The sequence below is a fragment of the Anabrus simplex genome, chromosome 1 (assembly GCF_040414725.1).
Source record: "Anabrus simplex isolate iqAnaSimp1 chromosome 1, ASM4041472v1, whole genome shotgun sequence".
Lineage (NCBI taxonomy): Eukaryota > Metazoa > Arthropoda > Insecta > Orthoptera > Tettigoniidae > Anabrus > Anabrus simplex.
Genome location: NC_090265.1, coordinates 140,349,584 through 140,374,740, shown reverse-complemented (window position 1 = coordinate 140,374,740; position 25,157 = coordinate 140,349,584). Strand labels below are relative to the sequence as shown.

The 25,157-nt window shown below is 38.3% G+C and overlaps 1 protein-coding gene across 1 annotated transcript in view; it reads left to right on the top strand.

The window, feature by feature from the left end:
• LOC136884963 (methyl farnesoate epoxidase) overlaps positions 1-25,157 on the top strand; it is a 157,962-nt gene that overhangs the window by 96,627 nt on the left and 36,178 nt on the right. Inside the window, exon 6 of the mRNA XM_067157312.2 lies at positions 14,677-14,788. Within this exon, the coding sequence (XP_067013413.2) occupies positions 14,677-14,788 (112 nt within the window). The remainder of the gene's footprint in view (positions 1-14,676; positions 14,789-25,157) is intronic.

Here is a 25,157-nt window from a genome sequence, read left to right as displayed (position 1 = left end):
GTCCGGTGGATATAAAAAGAAAGCCGGTCCTACCGAGTGCGGTGACGGATCTTCAGTAGATAAGATAAGATAAGATAACTCTTTATTGCCACCCTAGTTTGCACCATCGGTTACAGGCAATAAAGAATATGAAATACACATGAACCCAAAAAAACCAAACAAAACAATATAAACCAAACAAAACAATATAAACTAACATACTATTATATATAATGTAAAGCTCTTACTATCTACACTAAAACTATTAACTATGAACCCAAAAAACCACACAAAATAATATAAACCAAACAAAACAATTTACTATCTACTCTACTTAGTGGTGCTCGTGCCGGCGGAATCCAGCCTAGCACTGCACCAACTTGCCTAAAACTATTGAGATGCCTCTGGTATGCGAGGAACACCTCCGCATGTTAGGGCATCCCCTACCTCAATTCTAATGTACTAACCCATATCTACTCTCTACAGCTAACTAAACATAAAGAAAAAGAAACTTTGGCTGCACGCGGCATTCCCTGGTAAGGAGAGACCCATCCCACCCAGCCAGGGGCGTAGCCAGGGGGGGGTTACTGGGGGTTAGAACCCCCCCCATGGAACTTTCACAAAAGAAAATAAATATAAACTGACAGTTAAAAATAAACTAAAGAAACATTGCTTAAAATAAATAGATAATAGATAATAGAAAATAGATAATGTCTATTAACTGTTGGAATATGCAAATTCAGTATGGAGGTGATTCAGTGTCTGCATGACTGCCGCGCCGGCTCTTTGGTTGTAGTGTGTGTGTGTTTCGAAACACCGCCGGCTCAATCAGCTGTTTCGATGCCTCGACACCACAACGTTTCGTGTACCGTGTGTCGCGTGAACAGAAGCTCAGTCCTTCCGTACATGTCAGCTACATCGATGCTTTGAAACAGAAAAGATTTTTGAAACGGTGACGGTGGTTTGTTTATCTTCTCGCCTCAATAGAAACACTCCGATTGACATTGTCCTGAAGTTGAACTGACACTCGTTAATAGACGCTTCATATTCCGCACCGCAAGTCAAGTTACTAAAAGAACAATGTACTCCGCATTGTAAGGTATTTGGTTACATAGAAAAAGGACATTATTGTTCACAAAGCAGGGTCATACTATGCTCCCATTTGTCAAGTGCAAACGTTTCGAAAATTATGTTTTTAAACTTCAAATTGAACTAGATTTTAAAGCTGGATTAGGCCAAATCTGTTACTGTACGACCAACCAGATGAAGTAGACAGAGGAAAGAAGTATAGGCTGCCACTCCCCAGGTAACCTTCCAGCACCTGATTGAACGTATGCCTATCTACCTGCCTACAGAGCCATATAACAACAATAAATACGAGCTTGACGACGTAGAAGTGAGGGGTCTCATGATCGGTGCAAGAGGGACAATCGCTAAGAAGACGAGTTTCAACATCAGTACCAAGGACCTCAAAGCACTCAGGGATTCTCTTCGGACACTCATTCAGACACCACTTATATTCGCCAGACAAAGATCATGGATTTATCATTTATAAAAAAATCCTTATATTTAACGAAGTAGTTACAGTGTATTCTTTGTCTTTACGCAGCCACCAAGTGGATTTTGAAAATAAAATAAAAATAATACCGATATTCGACTCTTCTTAGATGAATTACTCATTTTATAATCATTCAAATTAGTTCACTTAGTTGTTAACTATCTTACCATGCTTTCGTAACTACATGGTTACATGTACGTAAAACCGAGCGAGTTGGCCGCACAGTTAGCTGTGATCTTGCATTCGGGAGATAGTGGGTTTGAACCCCACTGTCGGCAGCTCTGAAAATGGTTTTCCGTGGTTTCCCATTTTCACACCAGGCAAATACTGAGGCTGTACCTTAATTAAGGCCATGGTTGCTTCCCTGTCCCATCTACGTATCTACCTATCTACGTCGGTGCGACGAAAAGTAAATTGTAAGAAGAACATGAAAAAGGAAATTGAAGACAACAGAAAGAAGATTATTCCTATTATCGAAACTATCATTTTGTGTGGCCGCCAAGGTTTACCCCTTAGAGGACATAGAGACGATGGACCCATTATATTGAATGATGAATAGCCTACTGAAAATGATGGAAATTTTAGTACTTTCCTTCATTTTCGTGCAAGAAATGGGGATGAGGATTTAAAAACTCATTTGCTTACAAGCAGCCGCAATGCTATGTACATTAGCCCACAAACTCAAAACGAGATCATTCACGTATGCAATGACTTTATTGTTGAAAACATCGTGCGCAGAGTGAACAGATCACAGTGTTTCACTATAATGGCCGATGAGACAAGTGATATTTCTGGAATGGAACAAATGTCACTTTGTGTTCGGTATGTCGACCCTGACTCTCAGACACTCAGGGAGGACTTCCTCCAGTTTGTACCGATCACTGAAGCCTCTGGAAGAGGTTTGGCTGCCAAAATAATTGATGTGCTTAAGAAGATAGGAGTCAACTTAAATTATTTAAGAGGACAAGGATATGATGGAACTAACGCTATGAGTAGGCAGTGTAATGGCGTCCACGCGATAATAAGGGAGACCTACTCGTTGGCTGGCTTTGTACGTGCACTGCAGCTCACATGTTCTCAATCTTGCTATAACCCGTGCATGCTCAATCCAAGGAATCAGAAACTGTTTGGGTACTGTGGGGAATATTTGTTCATTTATTAGTTTTCCTAAAAGGTTAAATGCATTTAAAGAATCGATAGATGCCACTGTTCCTGAAAGTGACAAAACGAGGCTTAAAGCATTGTGTCTAACAAGATGGGTGGAGCGCCATGACTCAATTGCAGTATTTCTAGAACTGTTTGATGCCGTTGTTGCAGTTCTTGAAAATATAGTACAATGGAATAATAAAGAAGCCTGCACTAATGCTCTACATATACTGAATCAAGTATTTAATGTAAGTGCTCTTCTTAGCAGATTTTTTCAAAGTGAAGAGTTGGACATTGCAAAAGCATTTTCATATGCTAATGTTGTGGAGGACAGAATTATCAAGATCAGAGGAAACGCAGAAGAGGAATTCATAAACATATTTATGCAAGCAAGCAAGAAAGCTTCTCAATTGGACACACAAATTACCATTCCTCGTATAGCAAAGCGCCAAAGGTAATGAAGGTATCGGCCAAAGGAACACACGGGCCACGAAGTGCGTGAAAATGAAAGACTCCCTAGCCCTCGCAAACCTAATAGCGTCGGGGTCGGAAAAGAACAAGAGTTGACCAAGAGAGGTCGGATAGGATAGATGAAAGTGAGAAGCCTGGCACAAGTAAGTGGAAGCAATGCCAGGACTCAGCTAAGGGCCCCGTGGTCGCCTACCCACGCTCCAAAGTTCAGAGCCCTTGGGGCGTATCCTTATGACAGTCATACATGCGCGTACCAGACACGCACAAGCAGTTTCATTATGTTATATCTTAATTTTGTAACTGTAACCCCCCCCATTGGGCGATCCTGGCTACGCTACTGCACCCAGCACCGCTATCAGCCACACCTCCCGGGTTAGATATTACCCCCACTTATAACTCGTACTTCTCTCCTCATTTTACGTGGCGAATCGTAGAGGCGGTTGCCGGTCCATCATACGATCCGTCACGCATTTATCTACTGCTTCGCCTATAATCGTGTCGTCTTACTTCATTCCTGCCACCATCTTGATTCACTTGTTATTCTGTGAGCGGACATGTTTCATCTTTCACCTAAGGATGGGACTGTACCATCCCACCCGTCTGTCTCTTATACCCCTCCCCCTTCCATCCCCAATCTTCCCCTCTTCTTCCTTGCCTCTGTCCATCTCTCTTATAATACTTATTCGCTAACTTTTACAGATAATCATCCACTATACCGTATAGTTAATATTTAAACACTATATACAAACGTACTTGTTGACAATTTTCCAGTTCCTTATTCATCACTTTTCTTTCTTATTCTTGCGTCTCTTAGACTAAAGCTACTTCCTAATTGCATTTTTGCCCTATAGTTGAACTTACATATTAAACCACCGAATTGCCACAAATCAGATCTGTCTTTTCCTTGTTCCTCACATCATTTATCAATCCTTTCCATCTCTAAACAGTCCAACAGTTCCTCTTCCTCACGGCCACTCATTACTTATTAAAATTTTAAACCAGTGTTTAAAGTTTTCTTCTATTATGTTATCCAAACTCCTTTTCTTGTCCACTAACCCTATAGTTAATATTCAAACACTGTTTACAAATGTATTTGTTGACAATTCTCTAGCTCCTTATTCCTTACATTTCTTTCATCTTCTTACGACTCTTAGACTAAAACTAAAAACTACTCTCTAATTTTTTTTTGAACTTACATCTTAAACCATCGAATTGCCAACAATCAAACCTGTCTTTTCCTTATTCCTCCTCTTTCTTCCGCTTATTTCCGTTTCTAAACAGTCCAACAGTTCCTCTTACTCACAGCCCTCGTTACTTTATTGTCCTTTTTTTTAACATTAGCTACCACCTCCGTTCTCTCACATATGCAATCCTCTCCAAATATATACAAATCTTCTTTTCATCATACAATCTTATCAGATTATACTCCGAACTCCTCTTATTGTCATAAATTTTTATATAACCTAGCAGTTTCTTCTACCTCTTTCCTCTCCTTCCTCTGTAACCCTCTTTTACCCCTTATTCTCTTAATTTCTTTATAAATTTCATTCTAACCATATTTAAATATTTGGAAATATTTGTTACTCTTCCCCATTCTCTGGCCAGCCATACCGTCATCCTTTCATTTTTTTCTACTTTTTCTATCTCTTTTTTACTCAACGCTTTCTTTTTCAACTCTTCTAACTCCCTACATTCGATGAATATATGTAGGTCCGACCATCTTTCTCCACACAGAATACATCTACCCGCATTTTCTGTACCTATCCACCCTCTGTTTCTAGGAATTCCAAAAATTCACCAGTATAGACCTCTTTTGCCCTTCCTGTCCTCAACTTCGATTTTCGGGTTCATGGTTTCTAACAATTTGTTTAATACTGATAATGAGGCTCTTTCCCTACATTCCATTATTAAACTCTGTCTCTCTATATCGGCAACTCTCCTTATAACCCTTCTCCATACCCATTCTTTCTTCTCTCTCCACCTCTCATATCCTATATCTCCTAACCCCAGTTTTCGTAATTTATTTTTGCACTTATTTACCTAATACCTCTCGTTCTCCATATTTTTCTGGAACCTATACGTCTCTTGTAGTAAATTCCCTCCCATCCCTTCTTCCAATCTCATCCAATACTTCATCACCCTCTTGGCTATAGTAGTGTCTATTGATTCTTTACATACTAATCTAGCCCCCACATTTGCAGTACAGTTTGGGACTCCCATAATAATCTTACTGAATTTCGCCACCACCTGGTTTAGTTCTTTTCTATTTTCCTCTAATCCCCATATTTCTACCCCATATAACATTTTTCCTTTGACCATTGATTGGAACACCAATCTCTGTATTTTGTACTTTATATCCGGAAATTTATTTTCTAATATCCCCACTACTGCCAGTGCTCCCCTCCCTTTATATCTGGCTCTTCTGATCTGATTTTTCCACGTACCGTTACTACTAATTATAACTCCTAAGTACTCCATTTTTTTTCTGGTCTGATTTCTTGCTGCTCGACTGTCCAGAATTTCTTTTATTTTTTGGCTTTCCTCTTCCTACATATCATTATCTGCGTCTTCCGTACATTTATCTTGAGTGCCCATCTTCTAGTATATTCCACTACCTCATTTAGCCCTTCTTGCAACCCCTTTGCTGTTAATGCCAAGATCAATAAATCGTCTGCAAATAGCAGCCCCGGTATCTCCCTCTTCCCAATCCAAGGGCATTGCCATCTCTCGCCTCCATGTCTATCCAATATATTATTTATAAACAGTAGAAATAATATCAGTGATAGCTTACAACCCTGCCTCACACCCCTTTTCGATTCCATACACTTACTCAACCCACCCCCTTTTAGTTTAATCATCACCAATACTTTCTCATATATTCCTTCTATTGCCAGCCTCTTTTCTTCGATAACCCAACCTCTCTTAATCTAGTAAATAACGCCTCCCTATTCACTGCATCGAAGGCTTTCTCTAAATCTATTGCTGCTACATATAATCTCTTCCCTGCTATTTTCACATACTTCGTAATTAAAGTATCCAAAATCCATACATTATCCACAGTATTTTTCTCTTTTCGAAATCCATTTTGATAGTCCGAAATCCTTCCATATTTCTCTGCCCAATTTATAATCCTATTAGCTAGAATTCCTGTATATACCTTCGACAGCGAGTCCAGGAGTGTTATTCCTCTATAGTTGTTTGGATCACTTCGACTTCCTTTGTTCTTGTATATAGGACAAAGTACTCCTTTTCTCCACTCGCTAGGGAATTTATTCGTTTCCCATATCTTGTTAAAAAATTTCACCATCACTTTCAGCATTACTTCATTTGCTCCTACTTCCTTCCATATCCTGTTAGTAATACCATTTGCCCCACCCGCAGTTTTGGTTTTTACTTTACTTAACACCCTGACTATTTCCTGACTTGTTATCTCCTCATCTAGTAACTGTACTCCTATTTGTACTTCCTTTACAATATACATCTTTTCCTTACCCCCTGTCCTTCTCCCCTCCCATCCAAAAGCTCTGCAAAATATCCTATCCACTCATTTTCTGTTATCATTGTTCCTCCCCCTGTCGATCTAGTTCTCTTTATCTTATTTATAGTTTCCCAAACCCTATCAAATCTTTTCTCTTTACATTACCTGTTCACTCTCTCAGCTTCCGCCTCTTTCCAGCACTTTTTTTTTTCTCATTTAGTAACTTCTTGTAATCTCTTCTTAATTTACAATATTCCTCTCTTTTCCCTTGTTCCCCTCCTTTCTTGAAGTCCGCTAGAGCTGTCATTACAACCACTCGTTTCCTCTTACACTCTTCATCAAACCACCCCATGCCTATGTTTCTGTCTATCTCTTCCCTTATTCTCACTTTCTTACCCACCTTCCATACTGGGCGTTCTATTAGTTTTAAAACTTCATCCACATCCCCTCCTTCCAACATCCTTTCACTTTCAACACTTATACTTTCTTCACTCTCTTTTAACTCTGTTCTCAATCTCTCGATCGTAGTATCATTCCAAATGTACCTCCATCCCTCCTTATACCTGTCTCTTTTTCCTACCCTTCTCTTCACTCCATCATACTCCCCTCTTAATTTTATCTTGATGGGCATATGTTCTGTTATCACACATTCTGTCACCTCAAAACTTATTATCTTCTTTAGAGCTATTTCCGTGCTTACTCCTATATCTACTACACTCCCGCCCTTCGATGTGATGAATGTCAGTTCACCATTACTATCTCCCTTCATCCATCCATTTAAAATATATAATTTTTCTATAGCACATAACTCTAATAATCTTACCCCATAGCTATTTATATCTTTGTCTTTACTGTTTCTTCTGTACTCTCTCACTTCATTATCCTCTCTCCCATAATCGGGTACCCTATTACTCACTCTTGCATTCCAATCCCCTAACAATATCATTCCATCTTCCACATATAATCCTTTCATTTTGTTTATTTCTTCAATCAGTTCTTCAAAAAATGTTTTATTCGCATAAGTTGAGTCTTTAGGATGGTTGTATAATAGAGCCAGGCAAATTGCCTCCTTCGCATCATTTCCCATTTTAATTCTCAGCCATACCACCCCTTCTACCTCATTCTGTATTCTCTCTACTCTCTCTACTATCTCATTTTTTATTAAAACTGTTATCCCACCCGGGTTTCTTCCTATTCTCCCCCTTTTTTCCTTTATCACGTTGACTACTCTATACCCATCCCATTCAATTTCTATCCCTTTCCCTAACCACGTCTCTACTAGGGCAATAATCTCATACTCCTTTACTGATTTCTCCAATTCTTTATTCCCTATCTTCCCCATCAACCCCTCAATATTCCACAACCCTATCGCCATCTCTAGTTATTTATTCCCTCCCACTCTTTGCACCTGTGCTTCTCCATTTCCACCTCTACTCCTTGTCACTCTTCCCTGTGAGTCCTCTCCAGATCTCTCCTCATCCTCTTTTCTCCCGTCATCCTTCCCTTTCTCCATACCTGCGCCTTTTTTCTTTCCCCACAAATCTTTCAAACTTAATGATCTTTCCTTATTTAGCGCCTGCCTTTTTTCCATTTTATTTTCTGTGTTCCTTTTACTCGGAGAGGATGCATTCTTACCCTGCCTACTGTTACCTTCATTCACAATTTTCACTGTACTCCTCACCAGTTGTGGCACATTACTTGCTTCCTCCATCTCTGTGTTGTGATGACTCTTCAAGGACTCTGCATTTCCGCCCACCTGGTTGCTGGCACTGCTGTTCAGCACATCCCTACTTCCCGCACCTGATGTGATGTGGACTTCGCTCACTTCCGTAATATCACTCCTTTCTACGCCACTGTCCTTCCTTGCTACTTCCACTGTTGCCAAAGACACGTTCTGCTGCTGTTGGTGTTCATCAAGTTTTTTCAGCCTTCCTGCCCCCCACACTCGATTCCACCTTCCGTTTCCAACCACCAGCTGCTGCCCTCTAATATATGCCTTAAGACCTTGTTTTCTTGCCTCTCTTAAATGTCTATTCAGAATTCTGTTCTTCTCTCTGGCTTCCCTGTCCATCTCCCATTTTATCCACACTTTCTCTCCTTTTAGATTACTCGAATTTCTTATTACAATGTCCGCCATCAGTGTTGATAGTAATTTCACTCTAATTGGTCTCTTTCCTTTTACTCTCCCCACACGCTGTACATCGTCAATATCAACTTCACTGAAGTTGATCTTCATCCTGTTCTGGATCACTTCTACCACTTTGTACACTAGTTCAACTTTTGACTCTCTTTCTTCTTCTTGGACACCATATATGAAGATATTTTTTCTTACGTTATCTTGTAAACTCTTCTCGACTGCTCTCTTCGTTTCTCTTAGGTCCCACTCCAGACTTCTTACCTTCTGCTTCAATAGGTCTAATTCATCTTTATTACACCCTTCCTCTTCCAATATCTTCTTTACATCTTCTTTAACACTCAATTTTAGGTCCATAAATTCCCTGGATAACTCTTGGAACATTTCTTTTATTTGCTCCGTCTGACAAGCCTCTCTTATCATCTCTCTAATCGCCTCGTACTCTTCCCATCCAATGGAACCTACTGGACCTGGGCCGGGATTAATCTCTACTCCTCCTATTATCAGCAACACCATCACCACCCCCGCCACCAGTAACGTAGCCACCATCCTCCTTTTTCACCCTTTAACTCCATTCTTGTTTCCATTCTACTTCCCTTTTTACAGTTCCATCTGCCGATCGCTATCCTATATTGTGTCAACGTGATACCCATTGCTCCGCGCTCCACTCAGCACATCCGCTCAGCTCACTGTCTCACAGACGACTGATGGATCTTCAGTAGATGTTGTTGGTTTTGATTGTTACCATGTACAATCATAGCTTCTTTACTCTTAACATACACCGGCTGCATTATTGAAACTGTTCGTAAAATTAATAATATCGTTCTTCATTTGTGAGGAAGTAGAATCTTTATTTAATTTGTCTTCTTAAAAAAGGAACCACTTTGGTACTACACTCCGTGAAGGTGACTACCTTCCAGGCCGTACATATTTCAATTATGGAAGACTCAAGGAAAACTCTACTGCACCCAAAAACAAGGTTGTGTCCTCCCCATCCTATGCCTTTCTTAACTCTGTCAGTGCCGGGAATCGAATGCAGGATGCGTTGAGTCAAATTCGAAAATAAGGAGACCTTAGGACAGTAAGAAAACGTACGCCTTAATAAATGCTCCTCATAAAACCTTTGTAAAATTACTAACTGCATCTATTTATAACAATAATTACAAACGCCTTCTTTTCATGTGGCTCAGTTGGTTGTGTCTCTGTCCATCTGAGTCCGAGTTCGCAGGTTCAAATCCTGGCTTGGATCGGTAACCCTTAAAACGGTGTTGACATGGCAACAGCTCAGTGTTGTTGGTTTCTGACACGTTAATAAAAATTATACATACGAATATTAGCGTCACAGAACTCTAACTTTATACTACTATATACTGTATTCCAGGCTTGTGAGGAAAGTAATTAACAATTTACTTTACGTCGCACCGGCACAGATAGGTCTTATGGCAACGGTGGGATAGGAAAGGCTTAGGAGTGGGAAGGAAGCGGCCGTGGCCTTAATTAAGGTACAGCTCCAGCATTTGCTTGGTGTGAAAATTGGAAACCACGGGAAAGTATTTTCAGGGCTGCCGACAGTGGGGTTCGAATCCACTATCTCCCGGATGCAAGCTCACAGCTGTGTGGCCCTAACCGCGTTGGAAACTAATAGGACAAGGTAAACCCTACATAGCATATGTTGTAATGCGTATTTTTCTTTACCAAGTAACAAAATATCTATACCCATACGCTTTACATTATTTATTTATTTATTTATTTATTTATTTATTTATTTATTTATTTATTTATTTATTTATTTATTTATTTATTTATTTATTTATTTATTTATTAATTAGTGTCTTCAGTACAGTGGTGAAGTTAGGGCTCCAGGCCCTCTCGTACACTTAACCACATACTAATCATAATCTTAAATAAAATACTGACATACTTAAAATAGTTAAAACTACATAAATTAATAGAATTGAAAATAAATTTAAATAAATTACTTACTAAATTAATATTAGAACTAATTAATATTAAAAACTCTTAAAAACGGCTAATCCTCAGGAATGCACACATTCATACGTCAACCATTCAGTCAGCTGTCCTCGGCAGGTAGTCTCGGCAGGTGACCTTAAATCGTTATTTAAAAAAGGTAGTTTCTCTGACCTGAACTGGCAGGGAATTACATAATCTGGCGACAGTCACCACAAATTATCTATTAATTTTATTTGTGCGGTGCAGTGAAATAGAAAGAATGAATCTAGAACGTGTATTTAAGTTGTGAAATGATGATAAAAAGATGAATTTAGAAGAAATATACATTGGCTGACTTTCAGCTACCACTCTGATCACCATCGTTAAAGTGTGTAGCTGCCAACGTCTATCAGACATCAGCCATGAGACAGCTGATAGTATGGGGTGATATGAACATTGTACCCGATCTTGTAAATAAATCGCAGGCAGGTATTCAGTGCTCGTGGAAGTTTAAGTGTTTCTTCTTTCATCATGTCAACTAAAACAACGTCACAATAATCAAGAATAGGGAGAACGAGTGTCTGTATTCGTTTGGCCTGTAGCTCAAATGGAAATACATCCCTCTGTCGTTTAAGAAGGTGAAGAACTCCAAAAATCTTTTTACGTGTTTGTTTCGTGTGATCAGACCAATCAACTGCTTCATTCATCATTAAGCCGGGATTTTAAACTGTTTTACTGTAGGGAATAATTCAGTAGGATAGGCGGGATTGCGACATTGTTTGAGCAGCTCAGTAATTTTCGTGATCCAATTATAATTGTCTGAGTTTTTTTGCAGTTTAGTATAAGAGAGCTTCGTTGTGCATATATAGTACACTGAATCGTCGGAGATCCCTGTTAATATCTTGTCTTGCAGTGTCGATATATGAAGATCGTCAGCACAGAGGTCATGTGTGTTATTTCCTGTCACAGATGGTACGTCATTGATAAAAATACAGAAAATTAGGAGCCGTAGAATACTGCCCTGTGGGGCAACCTAAGTTTCATTTTCCATTTAGAGGCCTTATAATTTACTGTTACATGCTGTTCACGGTTACTCAATTAAGAACTAAAAACCTTAAGCACATCCAGGTCGAAATTTAGCAGTTCAATTTTCTTTATCATAGCCGGAATTACTATAGTGTCAAAGGCGCTACTGAAGTCAAGAAGGATACGTATAGTGAGCAGTCGTTTGTCCATAGCGTTTCTAATGTCTTCAGTAACCTTCAAAAGTGCTGTAAAGGGTATAAAAGAGCATTTTTATTTAGGTATTTCAGAACTTCGTTGTGCATATACAGTACACTGAGTCGTCGGAGATCCCTGTTAATATCTTGTCTTGCAGTGTCGATATATGAAGATCGTCAGCACAGAGGTCATGTGTGTCACAATAATCAAGAATAGGGAGAATGACTGTCTGTATTCGTTTGGCCTGTAGCTCAAATGGAAATACATCCCTCTGCCGTTTAAGAGGGTGAAGAACTCCAAAAATCTTTCTACGTATTTGTTTCGTGTGATAGGACGATAGTCAGAGGGTGATTGTGGGTCTAAACTCTTAGGTACCGATACAATATTGGCTGTTTTCCAGACAGTAGGGAAAGTTCCGTTTAGTAAACAATATTTCAGTATGTGCGTCAGCATAGGCGAGATAGCACTCATAATGTTATGTATAAAAGTAATAGAAATACCATCTACACCTGTAGTCTTTGATTTAATCGAGTACCGGTAGCCCTTCAACTGGACTAGGGTTTTGTGAGCCAATAACTTGCACACCTGAAACAAATCACAGAAACAAATTATATCCTGGTCGGATTTTATTGAGACAACTTGTGCAATGAAATACAGGACATGAATTGGATTCTGGAATTTGAAAACCATGTATGAAACTGGAAGACTGATAAAAGTAATACCAAGCGAGTTGGCCATATCCATATGGTAAAGGACATGCAGTTGTGAGCTTGCACTCGGGAGATACTGTCAATCGGTCATCATTGATCTGCATTTAGGGCGGTCGCCCAGGTAGCAGATTCCCTATCAATTGTTTACCTCATATTTACATTGTTTACCTGGCCTTTTCTTAAATATTTTCTACAAACTTGGAAATTTATTGAACATTTCCCTTGATTGTGACCGGTTCCAGGCTTTGGAATTCCCTGCCAGTAAGTGTCAGGGGCATTGACTCTTTCCTAAAATTTAAAATATCTTGCCGAGACTTCCTGTTGAGAGTTACTGATTGAAGTGTGTATTGGTATGTATTGTGTGCGTGTCATTGGTAACTGCAAAGTAAAAATTGTTTCTGTTAGTTTTATATAATGTAAAGGGTAGTTGATAAGTGTGTACATTGTTAAGTGTGTGTGCAAGTGTCTGTGTGAGATAGAAAAGAGGACTGAATTAATGAGCTAATAAGCTGCATATTGTGTGGGTGTGTAACGTAAGCTTAATTAGGAAATAGTATAAGTAGTATAATTAGTAATAGGCAGTCTTAATATTATTTGTTGTATTGTGGTTAAGTGTAAGAGAGGGCCGTGTGCCCTAACTTCGACACATGAAAGAAGCCATAATTTATTAATAAATAAATAAATAAATAAATAAATAAATAAATAAATAAATAAATAAATAAATAAATAAATAAATAAATAAATAAATAAATAAATAAATAAATAAATCTATCTATCTATCTGCACTCAAACTTATTCTTTTACTTATGTCATTCCACACCAACTCACTACTGACAGCTACTGACAGTCTAGCATCTCATCTCCTTATTCCCAAGTCTTGCTAGCCCAAAGTTTGCAACATTTTAGTAACACTACTCCTTTGTCAGAAATCACCCAAAACAAATCGTGCTGGTTTCCTTTGAATTTTTTCTTCTTGTATCAAGAAATCCTGGTCAGGGTCCCATACACTGGAGCCATGCTCTAATTGCAGTCTTACCAGAGACTTACACGCCCTCTCCTTTACATCCTTACTGCAACCCCTAAATACTCTCATAACCATGTGAAGTCTCCTTTCTTTGCCGTTGCTGCAATTGAGGTCTTCACTAAAGCACCACCAGGTGTCAGTTTTCAGGGTTCCTCTAGGGCCATCACAGCTACTGTAGTGGTCATGGGGAGCATGTAGTATTCACTGTACATCACCCCCACAGGCTCGCTACTTCATACTGTTGACCACTTTTCACAACGTGGACGAGGGGACAACCTTATGGGAGACATCTCAATCAATCAATCAATCAATCAATCAATCAATCAATCAATCAATCAATCAATCAATCAATCAATCAATCAATCAATCAATCAATCAATCAATCAATCAATCAATCAATCAATTCATGACACGCAGGTCACCTACGGGTGTCAAATAGAAAGACCTGCACCTGGCGAGCCGAACCCTTCCTGGGATATCCCGGCACTAAAAGCCATACGACATTTCATTTTCAATCAATCAATCAATCAATCAATCAATCAATCAATCAATCAATCAATCAATCAATCAATCAATCAATCAATCAATCAATCAATCAATCATAACTACCTCATTAATATGATTACCCCAATGAAGATTATTCCTTATTTTAACACCTAGGTACTTACATTGTTCCCCATGAGATACTATGACCCCATCAACACAATTATTAAAACTGAGAGGACTTTTCCTGTTGGTGAAACCTACAACTTTACTTTGAATCCCATTTACATTCATACTATTGTCTGCTGTCCATCTAAAAAAAAAAAAAAAAAAAAAAAATCAATCTACACTGCAGTTTGATTTTAACATATTGCTAAAACTTAAACCTTACAAAATAATCGAGATATACATAGGCTAGTAAGGTTAAATATTATAATAAATTCAGTTTGGTCTGAACTTATTGTCATATTTGTAAAGAACTGAGGCTGTACAATAATTATATGTTTATTATTTTTTTTTCAGAAAATCATTCAAGAACATAAGAAAGTTCTAGATGAGAATCTTCCACGAGACTTCATTGATGCATACTTAATAGAGATGCTTAAACAACCTCCAGAAAACTCATCATTCTCAGGTATGATTTTTAAATGATATCTCCTTTGCAGGTATTAATTGAGAACATTTGAAATGGGAATGTTATTCAATTATTTGGAATTGAAATATAGTATCAAGATGAGATGATTTATTAACTGCACAGTTTATCACAAAAGAGGTGTAAAGATAACATTTGGAAATTTCAGTGTAGAAAAAAGTACTTTTACACAGTTTTGAAATCACTACCCAACAAATTACTAAGACTGGAAGAAGTTATACACTGTAGGCCTATATTACTATATTGCTTTACTGTTGATAATTCCTCTCACTACATCCATGAGCACTGGCTATCTTCTGATGTTATTTCTTTTCCTGAATTTGGACGTTGATGTCATAAATTTACGCATGTTTTCTGTGTGGATTTCAAATACAGTAGCATGCAAATTAAACCAAACACAGTAATTTCTAAGACTATAACTAATGTTGACAGAATTGTGTGTTCCTGCTTTCAAGGTAATTGCATTGTAGGTGTATGGCGGCATTATTGTTAACATTATTGAATGTTGTTTATAATGCAGTAATTAGTTGAATATCTCCAGGTCGTATACATTTTCAGTATTGTGACGTATTATTGTACTACAAGCTGATAATGGATACCACCCATCAGAAACATTAAAAAATTATGACATCAGCTGAGCATACCTGTATGACACAAAGACAAATTGTTTATAGCTGAAGGTAGAAAACTGTGATTGGATATGTAAGACTACACCAAAAGAAGACCATTTATTTATTAGGTCATGTCGCGACCAATGAAAACAATCCATACAGATGCCTGTACAAACAGTGTTTCCATCAGCAAAAATACTTGTATTATTAGAACAACCAGACGGCCCTGTATGGACAGACACAAATACTGATCATTGACATTATCCTTAAACCGAACATATTGAATACAGATAACAGACAGACATTAGTAGTGCAAAAATTTGTCTGCTGCTTCTCTTAACCATCTTGTCTCTATCTTGTGATGCAGCAGGAATGCATTGTCAACTGCAAACTTGCCACCATATGTGGCATTAAAGCAATGCTGTCAATACATCCAGCTTGCAACACATTAGGAAGAGTAAAATAAAACTCCAGGCTCTCAGCTGTTGACCTAGACTGAGCTCAATAGCTGCAGTTGCTTAAGTTCGGCCAGTATCCAGTATTCAGGAGATAGTGGGTTCGAACCCCACTGTTGGCAGCCCCGAATATTGTCTTTTCCTGGTTTCCCATGTTCACACCAAGGAAATGGATACCATCCAGCAGAAACATTAAAAAATACTGTGATGTCAGCTGAGCATTCCTCTATGACACAATGGCAAATTGTTTATCGCTGAAGGCAGGAAACTGTGGTTGTACCCTAATTAAGGCCATGGCCAGTTTCTTCCCACTCCTAGCCCCTTCCTGTCCCATCGTTGCCATGAAACCTATCTGTGTCGGTGCAATGTAATGCAACTTGTCAAGAAACAAAGAAAAAAAGAGCTGTTGACCTAAACCGAGATTTAAGTCATAGTGGGTGAAATGTTCATGTTACAACATTTCTCCACTGACTGTTGGAGGCAGGAAGAAGAGCACGCAGACAAACAAAAAAGCAGCTTCTGATGGACGCTGTGCACAAAAAGTGATTGATATAAGCTAAGCTACATACAGACTGGACTATGAATGATTGGAAGAAAGTCACATTTTCAGATGAAAATCATTCCGAAGTTTTTGGTCAGCGTGTTCCTTATGTGTGTGAAGAAACATAGGAGAAAACTACACTGGCCCATAATCAACAATCACCTAAACATCCTCCAAAAGTGATGTTCTGCAGATGTTTTACTTGCAAGGGGCCAGAACCTTTAGTTCCCATTGAGTGTACGATGAACTATGACCAGTATATAGAAATCCTTCGAGGGAGGGTAGTGCCTGAGTTACAAATCTCTCTCCAGATTTGAAATTGTTTTCAACATGACGCCGCACCATGACAGACTTCCGAGAAGGTCAATAAATTTTTTGAAAACAAAAACAATGAAGTGCTCCATTGGCCCGGCAACTTGCCTGATATCAACTGCATCAGAAATTCATGGGCCATTTATAAGAAGAGAATGGTGAAACAGGATAGATCATCAAAATTGAGCATGATATGTTCACTTATCAAGGTGTGATTTCACAATGAAGACAACAAGAATCTTTGCAAAAATAAAAGCCAAAACGTGTCAATGCCGTTTTGAGGAACTAAGATCACATAAAGTATTAAGGCACGACTTTCTGTAATTGCAGTAGTTTTCAAGATTTTTTTTTTTGTGAGATCACTTTTCTGTATCTTGTTTGGATTAACCTGCATGCAACTGTATGTTACAATGAAACTTTACAATGTATTCAGCTGAGTTGAAATTTTGAAGGGGGCCAATGACCTGCGATGTTAGGCCCCTTAAAACAACAAGCATCAGCATCATCAGAAATTTTGAAGACTTTACAAAAGTGTTGTGATGGTACATACACAAAGTTGTTGCAAAAGGAAGAAGTCCTGTATCCTGTATACTACACTTATATGCATATGGAGTTTGGTAGCAATTTTTTAGATGAAGAAAATAAACAATTTTACATTCTCCCTGGTGCCCAAAAAAAAGAAAAAAAGAAAAAAGTAAATGAAGAAAGAAGGATGTAATTACCATAATTAAGCAGCAATTTCCCAATATTTTATGTTTTATTCTGGTATTTTGCCAGTCACAGGCTGGAACTTTCGGTGGCTGATGATGTGAACAAAGATTTCACACGACATATAAATAATTTCAATTGTTTTCTTGACAGTTTATAAACAATACACCACCAGTCACCTAAAAATGCCAGGGAATTACAAGCTCATCACTTATTAAGGTGTGATTTCACAATGAAGAGAACAAGAATCTTTGCAAAATAAAAAAAATAAAATAAATAAGAGCTTGATACTGTAGTCCTAAAAATTTAAAGAATTTTAGAACTAGATGGGTTACTTGCAGCTTCAGAACTGCTGTGTGGAAAAATTTTGAAGTTTTAGAAACACATTTCAAAATTGACGAAGAAAATTACAGAAGAAACAAAGCTATACAAATAGTATATGGAAAACTGTTTTAATAAATAACAGAGATCAATTAAGGCCATGGTACTACCTTCCCATTCCTAGCCCTTTCCCATCCTTGCATCACTGAATACAGTAAAACCTCAATGCATCGTTTTTTTTTCAAGGGGGAAGGGGAAAATGACGACGGATGTGGGCAAATGATAAAGGCGGGTAACAAAAAATAGGGGAAAAGCAAAATACTAAAACACGGGTACTGTGTTTGGACATTTTTCGTGTGGCCTCTGGAGCCGGGTGCAGATCTTTTGAGTTGTTGCTTGATAGGCAATCTATGCGGCTATGAAAATGTGGCCCTGCTAATAAGATGAATTCTAACGCTCAAGTCGGCATACACACACAGCCCCAGGACCGTTGGAATTAACCAATGAAAGTTAAAATCTCCGACCCAATAGAGACCCCTTGAACCAAAGGCTGACAGGCACTAATGGTTTAGCCATGGAGATGGACATGCTCATGGACTACTATTCATAACGATATCAAAATATTGCAACCGTGATATACACAATGAAAATTAAAAACACGACTTTTATGCCATTTCTTTTCATTTTTCCTTACATCCCATAATAACTGAAAACCTTTAAGGTCAGTTCTCTTATTGAAAATGAATTATGTATGTGGATATTATGGAGATAACCTGTATTTTGGTAAAGATTCCATAGACCCTTTGCGAACGATTGGTTAGCGAACTAACACGGTGCAGCTCGGTCGATGTCACAGAGGTTAGAAATTTAACATTGCGCGTCTCAGACGATGTCACAGCGGGCTATGCTGGGCTGCCAACTTAGCAACTAGTTAAAAAACCAGGGTAGTGAAAATATCATTGGTTTGGCTTGGTTAGGTCTGGGTTGTAACAAGACAATTGGGCAGGGACAACAAAGCTGTCGACATACTTCTAGCATCCCACACACTCCACAAGGTACAATGCGATTCATCACCCTGTGACTAATTAAAACGAACCTGGTGCACGCCGTGACTACTGTGCGATTTTCTCATTTTCATCGAAGGTGGCAGCCCTAGCCAGCCAATAGCAACAAAGAAAATGGGGGCAAATTTGAGTTTTACAATGCCTTCATTTTAATTCTTTTAAATACGAATACTTCTAGGGGTCGGTTAGTGGGTTGAGGAGAAGCGTTGGCAACTGAAGGCTCATTAGTGAGGTTGCGTGTGAATAACCTGTGCAGAGCACTCTAACCTACAAGATCCTTGCTCAAGACTAGCAACTCGGAATCGCTCGTACATTCTCGCGTAACAGGTTGCTGCTATTATAGGCCTATGCTAGAGTATTGAGCTGTCTCTTTAAATTCAAAGAACTTTTATGTATTTTTTCTTACATACGATCGATCAGTTCGGAAAAATTGTGGCCGAGAAGTGATGGTTTGAACATCACAGTAGGTACAAAATTATTGAATGGTGTAATTAATTGGAAAGGTGTATATATTTAATTAGTGGTAGGTCTTTTTAAATTATTATGTTTATATATAGGGTTCCTAATCATCCATTTCATATCATCATCTCAATTTTTTGTATCACGGCTATAACGTATTCTGAACAAACGACTTCTTGAGTAATGTATTACAACATCACTCCTGTTAATAGCTTGCAGTAAATTTCCGGTAGCCGAGGTCAGGTGACCGGACTCACCGTGCTGATTTTAGCCCATTACCAGGAAGTGTACATCATCAAGCTTGCAAGAGTCCTTACCCCTTCCATATTCTGAAGAGGCAGTTAAAGACTTGTTAATGCCTACTTTTCGAAGTTTGCTATATGATGCTTTGAGAGCACGCGTAAGTTTGACCTATGTGAATAAACGTTATAGGACGAGATGATGGATATACAGCGATGGGTAGGAGAAGGGATTGTACATCAGATCTTGCTGGACCATATGATGTGGTACATGGAGGGAGATTTTGGAGCCTATATACATCCATGACAAGAACTGGAGAGGGTCAATTTTAATTTATTATATCATTACATCGGAGAAGGCCTTAACTGCTGAATATCTTAACATAGTTTACTTCGCATCTGAATAGAGCACTACTCAAAATTACTCTCATTGTGACCTGGTTATCTCAATGACGAGAGTTAAAATCAATGAGAGACCAGTTTTGACTGGTACAGGACAGGAGAAATTTTGTTATGTATTTAGTTATACTACAATTCTGTAATACAGAAGAATGCAAGTGTATTCTTTCCATGAATGTAACCCAAGTTGGTTTTGCTATTGAAATCATGACTCTTTACAACTTTATGTAAGGAGTACTTAGGAAGTGTTAAAGTCAGGAAAGTCATTGTTCAATTAGTTCAATTAGCATGAGAGGTCAATCAAACATCAGCTGCTACATAGATCGTGTCCAGATAACAGTCTGCAAATGGTGAGCTAACAGCATAATTTACTGCAAGTCTCTGCACAACAGTTTGTTTATTAAATTTTATTTCATTCAAATTTTCTTTTGCTTCCATAAGTTCAGAGTTTGTGTATGCGCTGCCATGTTTTTCACCCTAATAAACATTAATTTTAATTGGTATTTTCATAAAGTCTTATTTATGATGCTTAATTTCCAGTTTAGTGTGTACTTAACGTTTAGTGTTCTGTCACCCCACCTCTGGGAGTATTTAGAGTCTCATTACCTTTTATTATTATTATTATTATTATTATTATTATTATTATTATTATTATTATTATTATTATTATTATTATTAATTATCAAGTATCATCTTCAAGCCATAAGTTTGAAGGCTGGTGCCCAAGGGATATTGCTTATGGAGAAGTATATGAGCAAGTATGTGTTGTTGTTTGAGTCATCAGTCCATAGCCTGGTTTGATGCAGTTCTCTATGCCACCCTATCCTGTGCTAACCTTTTCATTTCTACGTAACTATTGCATCCTACATCTGCTCTAATCTGCCTGTCATATTCATACCTTGGTCTACCCCTACTGTTCTTACCACCTACACTTCCTTCAAAAACCAACTGAACAAGTCCTGGGTGTCTTAAGATGTGTCCTACCATTCTATCTCTTCTTCTCGTCAATTTTAGCCAAATCGATCTCCTCTCACCAATTCAATTCAGTATCTCTTCATTTGTGATCCGATCTATCCATCTCACCTTCAGCATTCTTCTGTAACACCACATTTCAAAAGCTTCTATTCTCTTTCTTTCTGAGCTAGTTATCGTCCATGTTTCACTTCCATACAATGCCACGCTCCACACGGAAGTCTTCAAAAATATCTTTCTAATTCCTATATCAATGTTTGAAGTGAGCAAATTTCTTTTCTTAAGAAAGCTCTTCCTTGCTTGTGCTAATCTGCATTTTATATCCTCCTTACTTCTGCCATCATTAGTTATTTTACTACCCAAGTAACAATATTCATCTACTTCCTTTAAGACTTCATTTCCTAATCTAACATTTCCTGCATCACCTGCCTTCGTTCGACTGCACTCCATTACTTTTGTTTTGGACTTATTTGTTTTCATTTCGTACTCCTTACCCAAGACTTTGTCCATACCATTCAGCAGCTTCTCAAGATCTTCTGCAGTCTCAGATAAAATAACAATATCATCGGCAAATCTCAAGGTTTTGATTTCCTCTCCTTGAATTGTGATTCCCTTTCCAAATTCCTCTTTGATTTCCTTTACTGCCTGATATATGTAAACATTGAAAAGGAGAGAGGACAACAGCCTTGCCTCACTCCTTTCTGGATTGCTGCCTCTTTTTCAAAGCCCTCGATTCTTATTACTGCAGACTGATTTTTATACAGATTGTAGATAATTCTTTGTTCTCGGTATCTGATCCCAATCACCTTCAGAATCTTAAATAGCTTGGTCCAATCAACATTATCGAATGCCTTTTCTAGATCTATGAACGCCATGTATGTGGGCTCGTCCTTCTTGATTCGATCCTCTAAGATCAGATGTAAAGTCATGATTGGTTCACATGTTCCTACATTTCTTCTGAAGCCAAATTGATCTTCTCCGAACTCAGCTTCAACTTGTTTTTCCATTCTTCTGTAAATAATACATGTTAAAATTTTGCAGGCATGAGATACTAAACTAATGGTGCAGTAGTTTTCACACATGTCAGCACCGGCTTTCTTGGGAATAGGTATAACAACATTCTGTTGAAAATCGGATGGGACTTCTCCTGTCTCATACATCTTACACACTAAATGGAATAACCTTGCCATGCTGGTTTCTCCTATGGCAGTCAGTAATTCAGAGGGAATGTCATCAATTCCAGGTGCCTTGTTCCTATTTAGGTCGCTCACAACTCTGTCAAACTCTGACCTCAAAATTGAATCTCCCATTTCTCAGCATCAACAGCCTCTTCTTGTTCCAGAACCAAATTATCTTCTTGTTTATCTTGATACAACTGTTGGATATGTTCCTGCTATCTTTCTGCTTTTTCTTCTTTACCTAGAAGTGCCTTTCCATCTGAGCTCTTAATATTCATACACCTAGATTTCCTTTCTCCAAATGTTTCCTTGATTTTCCTGTATGCAGCATCTACCTTTCCTAGAACCATACAACCTTCGACATACTTGCACTTTTCCTCCATCCATTCTTCCTTAGTTACCTTGCACTTTCTATCAACTTCATTCTTTAATTGCCTGTATTCTTTTCTGCCCTCTTCATTTCTAGCATTCTTCTATTTTTGTCGTTCATCAATCAGGTCTAGTATCTCCTGAGTTATCCACTGATTCTTATTTGATCTTTTCTTCCTTCCTAACATTTCTTCAGCAGCCCTACTGACTTCATTTTTCATGACTATCCACTCTTCCTCTATTGTGTTTCCTTCAGCCTTTCCATTTAGTCCTTGTGCAACATGTTCCTTGAAACAATCCCTCAACTCTTTTCTTTCAACTTGTCTAGATCCCATCTTTTTGCATTCTTTCCTTTCTTCAATTTCTTTAGCTTCAGATGGCATTTCATGATCAACAAGTTGTGGTCAGAGTCCACGTCTGCTCCTGGGAAAGTTTTGCAATCCAACACCTGGTTTCTGAATCTCTGCCTAATCAAAATGAAGTCTATTTGATACCTTTCAGTGTCTCCAGGTCTCATCCACGTATACAGCCATTGTTTGTGGTGTTTGAACCAAGTATTGGCAAGGACTAAATTATGATCAGTGCAGAATTCAACCAGCTGACTTCCTCTTTCATTCCTTTGTCCCAATCGAAATTCTCCTACTGTATTACCTTCTCTTCCTTGGCCTACCACTGCATTCCAGTCTCCCATCACAATTAGATTCTCATCACCTTTTACATATTGTATTAAATCTTCTATCTTCATATAATTTTTCGACTTCCTCATCATCCGCTGAGCTAGTAGGCATATAGACCTGCACTATTGTGGTGGGCATTGGTTTGGTGTTTATCTTGACGACAATTCTTTCACTATGCTGGTCGTAGTAGCTTACCGCTGCCCTATTTTCTTATTCATTATTAAACCAATTCCTGCATTTCCCCTGTTTGATTTTGTGTTGATAATTCGGTAGTCGCCTGACCAAAAATCCTGTTCTTCCTGCCAACCTACTTCACTTATACCAACTACATCTAACTTTAGTCTATCCATCTCCCTTTTCAGATTCTCTAACCTACCACAACGATTCGAAATTCTAACATTCCACGCCCCGACTCGCAGAATGTCAGTATCCATCTCCTGATGATCGCCCCCTCTCGTGTAGTCCCCACCCAGAGATCCGAATGGGGGACTAGTTTACCTCCGGAATATTTTACCCGGGAGGAAGCGATCATCAGTACATCATTCATACAGAGAGAGCTTCATGTCCTCGAGAGTTAGTTACGGCTGTAGTTTCCCGTTGCTTTCAGCCGGTGTAGCAGTATCAACACAGCTAAGCCATGTTGAGTATTATTACAAGGCCATATCAGTCAATCATATAGACTGCCACCCTTGCAACTTCCGAAAGGCTGCTACCCCCGCTTCGATGAACCATTCCTTAGTCTGGTCTCTCAACAGGTACCCATCTGATATGGTTGCACCTGCGGCTCGGCTACCTATTCATTGGGACACGCAAGTCTCCCCACCGCGGCAAGGTCACATGGTTCGCAGGGGAGGGAGCAAGTATGTATTTATATTAAAATTAAGGTGACCCGGCACGTCACATATTGCATCAGACCAATTTCATGTTTTTACCTGTATTGAACTTACTGTTAGCATTTACAATTCTTGTATTTATTATCCACACCAATTCAATACATAAAATGTTTATTATCCTAAAGGGACATTATAATACAAAGATTAACTGGTACATGTTTTGCTCACTGTATCGAGCATCTTCGGCTATGTTCTATATGATTGTCTCAAGGTTAAGTCATTCATTAAGTCCTATTTTCAATAAATTTGCACACTGAAAAGGTTTTACACAATAAAATGTCATCACAATTAAATAGTAAACAAGAAAAATTGACAATTAAAATGTCTCATTAATGGACTTGACATTAATTACATTATATTAATAAAATGTTGTCACTACTTAAAAACTAAACAAGAGAATTTGACAATTAAAGTGTATCGTTAATGGACTAGACGTTAATAACATAATATTTATGTCCAAGTCATAGTATACATGCCAGTTAAATTGGAAGATCTGGCTAATTCTCATTTGATTCTTGATTTTCCAAACATTGTTAGTGTATTTATCAAAGTTTCAATGTTCAAACGAAAATAGTAAAAGTTAAAAGGTTAAACTTGCGGTATTTTTCCGTTGTGTTTTCGTTAGTTGAGATCTACACCATTATTAAGGAACGGTTCATTGGATTAGCCAAATAACTTTTTGACAATCAATGCGCTGAAACGATAGTTTGAGGAATGATAGATGTGGGGAAATTTAACATTGGATTATATGGACCATTTTTGGGACCAAATAAATTAAATGAATACGGGAAAACGACAGTTCTGGGAAAATGCATCAAGATTCTACTGTACTTTTGGTGTGATGCGCTTCAGGTGTTAGCAGAAGTTAGTTCTGAACTGCAAAGCACATGACATCACAATTTACTCTGCCCCTAAAAAGATATACAGGCAAATTAAGGTGTCTACTGAAACAAAGACAAAGTGGACCATACTTCACTGAAGTGTTGGAAGCTGAAGCACAGTTAGAAGGATGATGGTGATCATGCTCTATTACCAGTTTGGAACTTGCTATTAGCAGATCAACAGAAAGAGACACCACCAGTACTTGTTTATATATGTCTATCTGTTCATTGCATATTTCATAACCGAGCTAGTTGGCCATGTGGTTAGAGTC